At 38.3% G+C, this 13073-nt stretch overlaps 1 protein-coding gene across 3 annotated transcripts in view; it reads left to right on the top strand.

Moving 5' to 3' along the window:
- The window catches only part of SLC9A9 (solute carrier family 9 member A9), a 171868-nt gene that overhangs the window by 54022 nt on the left and 104773 nt on the right, over positions 1–13073 (top strand). For all 3 annotated transcript variants that reach the window (XM_085069497.1, XM_085069499.1, XM_085069498.1), the window contains one exon: positions 12695–12838. In XM_085069497.1, coding sequence (XP_084925623.1) covers positions 12695–12838 — 144 coding nt within the window. The remainder of the gene's footprint in view (positions 1–12694; positions 12839–13073) is intronic.

Genomic DNA, 13073 nt, shown 5'->3' on the forward strand with positions numbered 1-13073 from the left:
ACTCAGCGAATTTCTATTCTTAGAATTTATTCCAATGGCTATAGAGCTCCACTCTCTCCTTGTTTCCACCAACTGGGCTCAATCTTACTCCTTCTCTCTCCTTTATCTTTACACAAGACATTGGTCACCACATCTATCTCACTCTACCCATTCCCCTCGATTGCATGACCTACTCCACCACTTCTGTTGTACTCACCAGTCCCTAGGTCTCCCATCTGTGATAGAAAGTATTTCTGGAGGTAATCTAGGACTGTATCTCAATCCAACCTCCTTCCCTAAAGCCAAGAGAGACCCTGACTTCATTTCTGGTGCAAGCACCTCTTCAGTATCCTTCTTATTAAGTTGTGACCAACAGAGGAGGTAATGAGGAGAAGAGGGGTGCTGTGATGGTCAGTGCTGAAGGCTGGGGACAGCAGCCACCTGAGTTTGGGAGGAGCAGTTGCAGGGAAAAAAGGCATATTTAAGTTTTAGATGGTACATGCCTAAAAAAATGAGATCTTGGAAGATTTTTAGTTGATGAAGTTTATCAGATCTCCTCTGAGATTTGTCAATTAAACATTGCACAAACCTTTAAAAATTTGCATAATTTTGTCACATTTTCACAAGGGCGAAAGATATGTACAAAACAGATGGGTAGTTTCCTTTTTCCTCCCCTTAGAAATGACAAGTCTGAATTTCAAAGTGGTACAGTGAGAAAGCTTTGTAATTACGTGGTTGTAAGGTTTGTGTCCAAGATAAGCACAAAGGTATTCTCCCTATACTGGCTCTGAAGAATGCCAATTTAGAAAAAAAAAAATAGGAGAAAAGAAAGAAAAGGGAAAAAAGTCTTCATGGAAATTGCAAATGCAACATGGCAACGTGTAGTCTCAATGGTGGCATTTTGGTGAAGTCACAAGCCGTGACAGGGACAGGAAACACTCAGGGCAGCAGTTGTGCAAGTGGCCCTGAGAGCTCAGGGTGACAAATCAGGCTCATTTCCACTGTGTTTAGGGCAATGGGACTTGTGAACATTCCCTGTAAAGACCATTGTGCCAAGGAGAGACATCCAGTCTTTTTATCAGTTTGCTCTTAATGCATTTGGAACTTTGATGTTCCCTAACTAATTGCTAATTATAATGATCTACATATTCTGAATGCAATATGCATATGTGTATGTTATTTGGATTCCTAATGAAATTTCAGCACGTTTCTGGGGAGACATAGTGGCATTAGGATTTGGATTTTAAAAAGGAAAGCTTAAATATGATTAAAACTTTGAACAAAGTAGCATCCCAACAATACATTGAATAAACTGATATTCGCATTTTTCCCTTGGTAATTTATCCATTACAAAGTCTCACAAAAGTGATATAATTTTCAAACTTTAAAGCATTTCCATTTTCTATCCTCTTTCACTTAATGTTTACTTTATTTTCACTTAAAAGAAATCAAACCTTTCTTTCCACATTGTTCTACTTATCTGTAGCAAGCACAGCCAGAAAAGATAGTGAGAGAAATGAGAATAATAGAGTGCCTAGCAGGCTGCTGTTCCCTGCCTCAGACACACTGTGAGAGGGTTACAGCTAGATGAAAATATTCCTGAAGAAAATTTCAGCCTCCTGAACCATTTAACAGTGTACATCTTCTTTATTACAGTATTTTTATTCCTGAAGAGTAATGTTAAAGGTATTTCTAAACTCTCATTATAGGATGTTCACAGTTTTGCTATTCTTTGCTATTCACAGTTTTGTTATTCTATTTCTAGCATTATCAAAACTTAATCCATAGCTTGGAGAGTATTTTCATTGTGCATTGTTAAAATGAGGTGAATGCAAAAGTTTCTGAGGCAAAACTCCTACGTTCTAGTGATTATGAGAGTAATGAAGCTAGGCAGAATTATTTTCCTCTTATTAATGACTCTGTTTAAGCCTCATAGAACTTCCTGTCTAGGGAAAGTATTTATTTTTAAACTAAGTGGAAATTAATGTGTCATACTACATGTTTATCCATAAATCAATAGAGTCTTTACAAAGCCAGAAAGAAAAATTGTCTATTTGGCTGCCTATCATTTCTGTGAGATTTTTCACAATGCACTGAATAGACCAATAGCTTATACTTTGATTTTAACAAAGGAAGATATTCCTTAACTCTTTCCATCTTAGCACTGAGGAATAATTCACTATCATCTGGCAGCTGTGTGTCCAAAAGCCTTAGCATGTGTACTTATGAATAATGCTCTCTTATCAAAGCAAAAACTCTCATCCAGTATATTTGGTGTTGGGTCTCTTTGACCAAGTGATTTACATTTAGGAAGTTGGGGGCAGGGGTAGGATTTTATCCCAATTATTTTCAAGGTTCCCATTAACTTTTAGATTATTCTTCAAGTGGAGCGTATTTATGTAGCAAGGCTTATAGTCAGCTTATCATTTGAGACTCCTGTACAAAGGATAAAGAAATACACTTATAATTGTTTTGAGTAAAATATCCCCCAAGGTGGAAGTCAGTTTGTGTTTTCTTGTTTTGTCTTCTTGCTGTAATCTTTAAGGATAAAAAGAATGTTTTACTATTTTGATTGCCTTAGAATTTGGGACTGAAATTCTATCCACATCAACTTCCCTGCCTAAGCAGTGATTCCCTCTCCTTGTTAAATTTTACCATGAGTGAGGTTCAGTAATCCTCCAGATTGCTAAGAGGTATTGGCAGGTGCCATAATCAGCACTGACTTAACGCTCCAGCAAACCAATTTCCACAAGGTTCAGCAGCCCCAAGCTGCTGAAATGAACCCCTGAGGCTGTGTAGAGCCAGGCACAGCTCAGAAGGGCTTCAGACAGAGCAGCCTTTTGCAGTTCCAAAGCAAGGAGAAAAGGTACAAGACAGATGCAAAGCCACCTCTCAGCCCATCTGCCATCCTGCCCCAGTCCCATTCCCTGTCAGACTGTGTGGTTTGCCTCTAAACACCTCTCTGCTCGTGCCTTGAGCTATTGCTTTTCTGACAGCATTTACCAGAGTGAATTCCAAGCTCTTTTTTTTACTTTCAAATAAGACTGGACCTTTTCTTCTACCACCTTCTCAGAAATTCTATTTTTAAATATTTTTTCCCAAAAGAGACTTAAATGGACTATATATCTTCCCAGCACAGTGGATTTTTCAAGTGGATGACTATTAGTACATGTATTGGGACTTGTTGGATTACACTTTCTTTGTAGAGGACTGTCCAGTAATTTTGTTTTAATGTTCTAACAATTAGAGGTATAACAGGTTAAAGAACTTCAGGCTGTAGAGTGATAAGGTAGTAAGCAATAGGTAATATTGCAATTTTAAAATTTCTACCATGGCTGGGATTTTTCTTTTTATAAGCTGTAAAAAATAAAATGTTAGCATATTAGCAGAAAGGTAAATGAGGAGAGCTTGAGGCCCACCCTTCTCCTACAAAAATGTTACTGCCATTCTCTATGCAAGGCTGACCAGTTTTTCTAGCAAGTGAAGTGCCTTTTCCTAATGTGAAATTTCATTCTGTTTATTTGCTATATTTGGATCAAGAACAGAGACACACAAATCAGAGTATCCCTTAGTCCCTATCCTTCGTTCCAGTATATCAAGAAAACAAAACATGTAACATGTTTTGTTTCTCATATTATTACTGCCAACACTAGATCATACAATTCACATCTGGATTTATTTTAGACTTTCTCATAACAACAGCTGCATTTCTTGTCTTCAGTTGGATACGTTTTTAAAAATTAAAATTGCCATGGCAACAGCTGCAACCATTTATTATAAAGCAATAGAAGTGGAACTAATATTTGTGAGAGAAGCTTTGTTATCAGGATAGCATTTCATTCAGACAATGCCCAAGTCATTTTTCCCTAGCTGTTCCATTTTTTGAAAGAAAAATATAGAAAATATTTTCAATAATGAAATGTGGGTGGGATTGAACAGCTCAGGAGATTAAAAAGATTTTCTTCGTTAGATTACTGGCTCATCTCAAATCCAGATTAGCAGGAGGCAAAAATTATCATCTGTTTGGTGGGCACATGGAAAAATCGATAGGGGTGTGGAGCTCTGAAAATCCCATTCCCACAGCAGCTTTGCTCCCAACTGCAGCACAGACATGACAACTGAGTACATAGGGTGTGTCTTCATTGGGGGAAAAAATGATGTGAGCCATCCTTGAGGAGTGCTAATGACTAATGCAAAGGAAAACTCCATGGGCAGCTTGCAGTGCTAACATAAAGCAGTTCCAAGTGATCTGTCCTGCCGTGCATATCACTTGCACTGCATTGTGTTACCTGAGAGAAGGGAACTGTTTTCCCCAGTAAAATGTGGCCAAAGAGGGATGTTTGGCACCAAGCTCAAGGTTGTGTTGTTACAAGTCAGGACTGAGGTAGGGTCATCTAATATATGGTCTGGGCACATTAGAAATCATGTGGACCATTTCATTTGCATCTATTTACAGTATTTCTTGGAGCATTAATCTTTTTATTTTTAATCTCTCTAAGAATCTCGATAGAAGATAGACAAGTTGTACTCCAGATATTAAAAACCTATGTAGATTTCACAAAATTACACCTTGTGCCTGAGAAAAATCTATGAAAGCATATATTTGATACATTATATTTTTATACTGAGATCTGGTAAATATATGACTGGGAGAATGTGAAACGGACATCTGGTAGAAATCACAAAGATAGTTTTCTTTTTCCTGCTCTTTCACTTAACCTTTCAATTCTCTGTAGCATACTTTCAGTAGCATGCTCCCAATCCTCCACTTCCTCGTCAGCATTCCTAGGTAAGCTTTACACGCACTGTTACACTTCAAACAGGGCACTTACATGGGACAGATGAGCCTTGGCAGAGCAGTGCTGAGAATGGGCTTCTTTCCTGTCTCCCTGACAAGAGCAGAGAAGCAGAGAGAGAACAGCCTGTTTTCCTCAAGAGGAGGAGGACTAGGCTCTTTGAGCTCCCTTACACTATCTCTGGGAGCACTGGGCGGTGTACAGACAGGCTTCCCTCAACTTGGAATGTTGTCTGGGAAAACACATGGGATGCACCAGCCTTGAACAAATCCATCTCGGGATTTTCGTAAGCAGAGGCCGTAGAAAAAAAAAGGCCTTTGAATATTAAATAAGAAACTGATTGATCAGCTAAGCATTTTGATATTGGCCCTCACTCCTTTGTTCACATTCATTCAAGGGGATTTCAGAGAAGATTACAGTGTATTATAGTACTGTTTAACCAGCCAAATCTCAGGGACAAGTTGGTTTAAACCCTGGAGGAGGGTGAGGTGAGTAGAACAATGAATTTGTGAAGGATAAGAAGCAGCTATTATTACAAAGGAAATGCTGCTGTTCATCCCTGGGTATTTCACAGTGCACATGGGTCTAGTGGGTTCTCCAGCAGTGTTATGAGGATGAGACAAATCCTAAATATAGGGAATACTATCTGGCAGAAAATATCCATTATTTTCTGTTGTTTCAATCTTAAGCTGCTCCTGAACAAAATCACGGGCTGTGTGATTCTAAGAAAATTACTATTTAATAAAGGTTTAGTGGAAACTGTTTCCATTTAATCTCTGCTAGTTGTCCACATGAGCAAAGGATTTTTCACGACTAACCAAGCTGCTTAAAACCTTCCTTAATATTTTTGATTCATATAGTGATTTTTTTGTAACATCAGTGTACATCTAGAACAACTGCACTGAATCAGTGGAGTTACTTCAGATACTCGTCAGTGTAAGGGTAATTTAAGGCAGTTTCTCCTCTAGACAAGATGACAGTAAATCACAGTGATTTCCTGGTAATCTGCTGCAGCGTTCCAACGCTCTGTGCAGGCAACCATCAGTCTGCATCATTTTATCAACAGGGAGGTTGACTTCAACTAACGCAGATACATGTAAAATTTGTTTGCAGGAGTGAAGTCACTGTGAAAGACAAGGGTAGTTGGAAGGCTTTGTTATCTCAGGCTTGAGTTATCCCAAAAATTTTAGTACAGAAAGGGGGAGTTAATTAATACCACTCAGCCTTCCAGTAATCACCTTTCCTACCCCTTATGGACACACCTGGGATGGGGAAGGTGATTTTTTATTCACATTAACAGTGTCTTGTTAATGTGCTCTGATGTTTTATTCTTTGCACTCTGTTTGTAGAGTAAATGAAGTCCCATAGTGTCATGTTTTGCCACTTCTGTACAAATAAACCTGAGGTGTGCATCGAATTAGGCCTCCAGGAGTACATTAAACTCTTTCCTGTGCTGACAGAACACTTGCAATTGCACATTAATTCAGTTTTTGACTTTCAAGAGAGATATATCATTTTCACAGAAAATCCTTATTCCAGGGTCTCATCACCCTGCACTAATGGGAAGAACTGTCACATAAAGGGAAGGTTGTCTAAATGTTTCTGATAAATATTTTTCAGCTCTTCACTAAGTAAGCTTGGAGACTAGTGGCTCACAAGTGAAAAATTGAAAGATAACAGAAAGGTGAAGAATGTTATAATGAAGAGGAAGAACCATGTAAAGCTAGTAGTAGATAAAGATGTAGCTGCATATAAAGAAATGGGTCCAACTAGGGAGGCTCATGGGCCACCATTAGCAATAGTGTTAACACACAGAGCACATCTACTTCCCCTTATGGCACAATTAGCATCATGCAGCAGATTTGACTCAAATAACACAAAAAACTATTTCACTTTTCCTTCGAGATACTGACCAAAGAATTTTTTCATTGTTCATTGTTTCTTGTTAACTCAGAGGATTGATGGTTTGTAACTTTCACAGTCATGTTTTCTTTGCAGAAAAAAAGCCTATTTTTTACAGTACTGTTCTAACTTGTAAGTTCTATTTCACATAAGTGACTACAGAGAGATGCAAGGAAGAAGAGAAATCCAGCTCTTTGTATTAATACAATAATATTTTACTTATATATTTATCTCTTCCTTGATTTTTTCTTTCTTAGCACTATGTGCATCTTCGCAGTTGCTGAAGCCACTAACAGCCCCTTTACTGGGAGGACAGACTTCAAGTTGCTCTAGATATACACAGGCCTTTCTTCTTCATGCAAGGTTTAAAAAGAATGGAAATTAAACAGTGAATTGGATTACAGTTCTGATATCCAAATGAGAAAGGATCCTATTTGCAGGCACAGAAATGTGTAAGTTATGTGCCTTTTGATATCATCAGCTCATAAGTAAGGACAGTCAGACACATTACACAGAATGCAGCACATGCTGTCACAGACGACCCACTATCAGCCATCTGTTTTCTGCTGATGTGCTTCATTCCTCTCAAAGATAAGGGACAGGGAAAGAGTTGTCACTGTGACTGTGATATTTTCAAATAGATTTATGAAAATTAGACATTTAGAAGCAACAGCAGTCATTTGAGAACGAAACATTCCTTTGCCAAGGCTCAGAGATATGCAAACATATTTTACTATTAAAGCCTTAGTTTTCTTTTACATAGATTTTAAGCCCATGTTGCTGTTCATCAGGATTTCTTTCTGTCAAAGATAAAAATGGGTTAGAACAAGCTAATGAGCAGCTAAGATCCTTGTACAGATGACAGTGCACACCATTTCTCAGATGCACTGGGGCAGAGAAGCTCCACACCAGATCAGAGACGATGTCAGACTTTAAATTGCTCTGCCTGCAGGCCCATTAGGTCATTACTCATTGTCAAAACTATCATCTCACATCTCCTTTCTGTGAGTCTGTAGTGAGTGCAGCCCTGTAGTGAGCAAGTTCTGGGCAGGATCAGAAGGATGCAGTGTGTCCAGCACCTCTGTCAGCAGGGACTTGCAGAGTTTTTCCTGGGCACCAGGGCAGCTGAGCTCAAAGGTGGTGGAATTCTCAGGGCAAGAATGGGATCACCAGGCTCCCAAGGTTCCCTAAGGAGGCAGAGCAGACTTCCTCAGGATAATGGGTTGGGAGACAGAGAAGGAGGAGGGAGAATGACAGATTTTAATGTACTGACCACTGTTTTAGCACATCTGAAAAATACAATAAATTTGTTTGTTGTTTGAAATTTTTATCTAGAAGATCTCCATATATTTGCTTCAAAACTGCTAAAACTGGCTGCTTCTGCTAGTCCTTAAGCCTTCTTGCTCGGGTGTGTCTCTGCTTTGCCTTAATATCCTCCAAACCTTCTCTACTTCATACGTGCTTTTATCGGCTTGAAATAGTCACATCCTAGACTTCCTCATTTGTTTTTATCTTTATAGTTCATTTACTTGCTCTTCCTGTGTGAGGAGATATTTTGTGAGGAAGCCTAAGAAGGCTCTACTAACCTAAGGCTTGCCAAGAGAAGGTGTAGGTGTCTGGTGCCATACAGGGACTTTCACTTCTAGCTGCTAGTTCAAACACATATTGTGACTAAATCACAGTGCTGACTTTTTGGCTTTCTTCCAACAGTTTTAGGAAAGGTATATAGTCAAAAAGTTGTGTGGGAACAGAAATTGTGTGGTTCAATCCACTTCTCCAAAAGATCCAAGTTTTCTAATACACTATACTGACCTACCTTTTGCTGTATAATTATAATCTCAGGAAAAATAACCCTCTTTCTCTCTTAAAAACGACCTTGAACTCTAGAATACTTTTTTCTGGCCTGTTTTATTTTTCTTAATTAGCAGCTGATAAAATCACCATGTAGTTCTATAATTACTTACCACCTGAGGGAGATCCCACTTTATTCAATAAAGGTATTTTAAGGAACATCTGGCCTTCCAGTATTTTCAGGTATTTTTTTCTTCACACTGTTCCTGATTCTCTTCTGTGCAGTATTACATGGCACATGATGAAGTGGCAAGAAGGAAGAAGGCCACTTGGCTAAAGGAAGCCCTTTGGCTTAGCAAGTGGAAAGAAATCTTGCTCTCCAAAGCTGTTTATCTTCATGTTGGTTAAATAGACCGGAGGAAGAAAGGAATAAAACACTCTGTTTAACGGTTATTTCTCATCACTGACTCTACATAATTCTGTTAGAAATTTTCTGCTGTTTGCACACATTTTCCTTCTGATGCTTGAGTGTCTTTTCTTCAGTACAATGCCTTTTTCTAAAATTCATCCAATAGAGGTGCTGCATCACTTTGGCTTATATCAAAACAAGGAATCTTCATGCTATTTTGCTAGTTAAAGCTGATGAATATTATTTGATGCCTCCACATTAACTCTCTGAAGACAGAAACAAAAGTAGGGTACAAGATTTAACCTCAACAACAGATTTTTCCTCAAAAAACTTGCACAAATTACTGGAAAATCTTTGCTTTAATGCTAAGTGTCTTCTATTTCATTTCTTTCTTCCAAGGAAAATACATTGTACTGTACTCACAGGCTGGGAAAAATAACAGGAAGAAAAAGCTCTTGTGAATATATGCAATTTTGCTTAATAACTGAAGATGAAAAAGTAATCAATTAAGATGTAACTGGAAATGTGACTGGGTGCTTTCTATTGCAGTAGCCCTTCTGTCATGCAGAGCTTTAGTATTAGATCCCTATAAAATGTATGGAATGAAAGTGTTTGTCATGCTGAGCTTTCATCCTAAAGTGATGTTAACAGATGAAGGGGGGAAGTGGAATGATTAGCGTGGTACAACTGACACAAACTGTTAATCTTTCTATCTGCTTCAAGCAAAAGCTACCACCCTAACTTGCAATGTATTGCATAAATAAATATTGCCTATATTTCCTTTTTTGAAAGCTGTGAAAGCACTTGACCCTGTCCAATGTTGTTTGGTCAAGGAAACACAGGAGAACTGGAAATAAAGAGATCTATTAAATAGCTTACCAATAGAGAAAATGCTGGCTAATCCTGACAAGAACCAGCCAGGAAGTGTTGTTTCTAACTGCAGCCAGAAGGAGAGGCAGAGGTTACCTAGCTTACATACAGACAGGTAGTAGGGACTGGGACAGGTGTATGTGAGGTACATACATTGAGCATTCACTGAAGAGCCAACAAAAATCTTTCATTCCTATCCCTCTACTCTTCCTCATTATGGCAGATAAAGCAGGCCTTTGCCATTAAATCTGTTCATTTATCAGTCACTGAGAACAGTTTTCTACTGCATTTACTTTGAGGACTCCCTTAATCCACCTCTGATACAAATTTACAAAAATAAACACCCCCTTTTTTTTCTTAAACTAGTTCAGCATTTTGAAAGCCTCTAAAAACTAAACACAGTGTGAAATTTAGTATCAAACTCTCCCACACTGCTTATTAATGAACTGCAATCAACCCCTTTTGTACAGAAAGCACAGAGAGCAGTCAGCAGAGAGGACAAGTCATGCCAGCATGCCTCTTGAATTGCTCTCCAAGGAAAAGGAAGAAGAGTAGAGGCACTATAATTTTAATTATGGTTCTCTCCAATGTTAAACTTTGCTATTTTGTTTTTAGGTCAAATAATTGGTTTGGCAGGAAGTACTGGAATAAACAGGATAAAATCCTGTTCTGTAAAATTGCAGCTTACACAGAAAAACTGTCAGGTAAATTAGTGTGTCTTTTGGATGCTTGAAAGGATTAAAAGTTAGTGCTAAAAAGAACCATATCCAGAAAAATAAATAGCTCTACCACACAATAATGCAAAATGAAAAGTAGAAGTAGATACTCTTTGAGCTGCAGGGAAACAGGAGTTCTGGAAAGATTTAGACCAGAAACCACAGTTAGCATAATGAGCATATGTTGTTTTGTAGTGCATGTAAAAAATCATGGGGGGCATACTGAGTAGAAAAATTTCACAGTGAGAATGAGTCACTTCATATTTGTTCCTGAAATAACCACATTAAGAATAGGATGCTTTCTTGTAGTTTTCTTCACACCTGAAACCTGTTGGTTGGTTGACTGGAGGGCAAACTGTAACCGTAACCAGTCTTAATAAAGTCAATTTCTCTTGCCTTAAGATTAACATACTTAATAAAAAGCCATTAACTGACTATAGCTTACATCTGACTAATAAATTTTCACTCCATGTCAAAACCTTCTTTGTTTTACTTTTTTATTGCTAAGCATCCCTTCCACAGTCAGAGCCCATCCTTCTATTAGAACCATTTTCCCTGACTTTAAGACCTCTCTGAATTCACCTCTCAATGCTGGCCACAGCACCAGTGGCTCAAAAGAACATTTCCTGATTTATAATTCACTAAGAGAAACAGAACAGCAGCTGCAGTGTCTGTGTATTTGGTTGGGACAAACATCAGGGAACCAAGTGGCTGCTTTGCTGTCAAGACACACCTACAAGATTTTAGGCAAGAGAAACAAAGAATTATAACTGACTCTCTGGTCTAAGAAATTCACAATTGAAAAAAGACCAAAAATTTAGATAACATGTTGCTGATTAGCAGTTCCTCTGCTACCAGTATTTTGTGTCCTTGTTTAATAGCACTTCCCACTACAAATCATCTCACTAGTTTTGTGGTGGTGCTAATCAGCATAACTGGAGATAGCAGATTTCAGTGCTCAGTTACCTCTGTTGTAGTACAGCATTCACCCTCCAGATTTAGTGGTGATCCACCATATGCCTTGAGAATTCTTGTGCCATTTTTGCAGATGAAAGCAGGAGAACTGTTTTCATGTCTTCATGTTATTTCAATGCAACTGTTTATAAAATCCTTCATACAGAACTTCAACTCTAAGCCTTATCTCCAAATAAAAAACATCAGACCTCCAGGATCACATCCTTAATATCCAAAAGCTTAACATTTTCACAAGTCTTTAAAAATTCTAAATTTTTAATTCTTAAAAATACTGATCATTTTCCAGCAATCCAAGGCACGTTCTGGAATCCAGTGCTAAGCTCAGCACATTTTCTTTGACAAAGATCATAAAAGACCTGCAGTACTCAAAGCAACAGAACACAGAGATCTAAAATGTTGCTTAATTTGTTTGTGACGCATAGAGCTATTTTGTATCTGTTAAATGTAACATTTCAACAAGAAAAAAGACATACATACAAGGAATTACCAGTGTTCTGGCTCATAACTGACTGCTGGCAAATAACAACTCTGAGACGTTCAAAGAATTATTTCATGCACAGCCCCTTTGCTGTGGTGGCATCCTTTCCCATTCCACAGTACTTGTGGTGGCTGCACTCTGGGGTGGGATACAGGAGATGACCTTTGACAACTGCAGCAGTTTCTTTCTGTGGGACACCCTTGATTCTGCCCACAAGCTCTCCTATTGCTGAGCTCCTGCCACGGCTCCAGCTCTGTTTATGAAGGGTTACACCAAGAAGGGAACTACTAGGTGCTTTGTGACAAAACTGCTGCTGCACGTGTGTGTGGCACCTGCTGTGATTTGTGTCACCCATTTGAACCTCAGCCACAAAGCTGCACTTTTTATCAAAGATATTTGCAAATATGTAACTGCTCTGAGGACATATGGCCAATAAATAATTCAGTTATCTATCTTCCCTGCAGTTTTCTTATACACCTACCACGTTCTAATGTTTTGTTGGCCTGGAAACAATATTGTTTATGGCATTTCTAGTATAAAAGTGTTACTGACTGGCAGTAGACTATTTCCAGTGTGATACCTTGAAAATAAATTGGTCCTCCCCAATCTCCATCTGCTTTGCTCTCATCTGCTATTAGCCCAGAGAAGCCTTGTTTTGCATTTTGAGTGCCTGAAACTGTTTATTTTCAATTATTGATTCCAAAATTGTTACAATGTGATGGAATTTGTTATTCCTTTTTCTCTCTCTCTCTCCCCCATCCCTTTGTTTTCTTTTCAGCTCAATATCCATTTACAGTCCTAAGGTGAATCCCAATGCTTTCGATGCTGCTGCTTTCTTCCAGTCAGTGGGAAATTTTCTGGGGATCTTTGCTGGATCATTTGCCATGGGATCCTCTTATGGTGTTGTCACAGCTTTAATATCCTTTTTGGTTTGTTTTCAGGGAGCAAACCTATGTATGTTGGAAAAAAATATGCAATATCTGAGCGTGCCCATCTTTAGGTCTTTTGCACTCTAGGCTCAAGTCTTTGTAAACAAACAGACAAATCGTAAATTGACAGGAGATGTTATTTGTCAGAATCCACAAATTTCTTTTTTATGTTTAACATTAGGTAGGACTCTGGTGTTTACTTATTATTTGCAAAAAATTGTATTTTAA

This window comes from Lichenostomus cassidix, chromosome 9 (assembly GCF_008360975.1).
Source record: "Lichenostomus cassidix isolate B80296 chromosome 9, HeHo_3.0, whole genome shotgun sequence".
Taxonomy (NCBI): Eukaryota; Metazoa; Chordata; class Aves; order Passeriformes; family Meliphagidae; genus Lichenostomus; species Lichenostomus cassidix.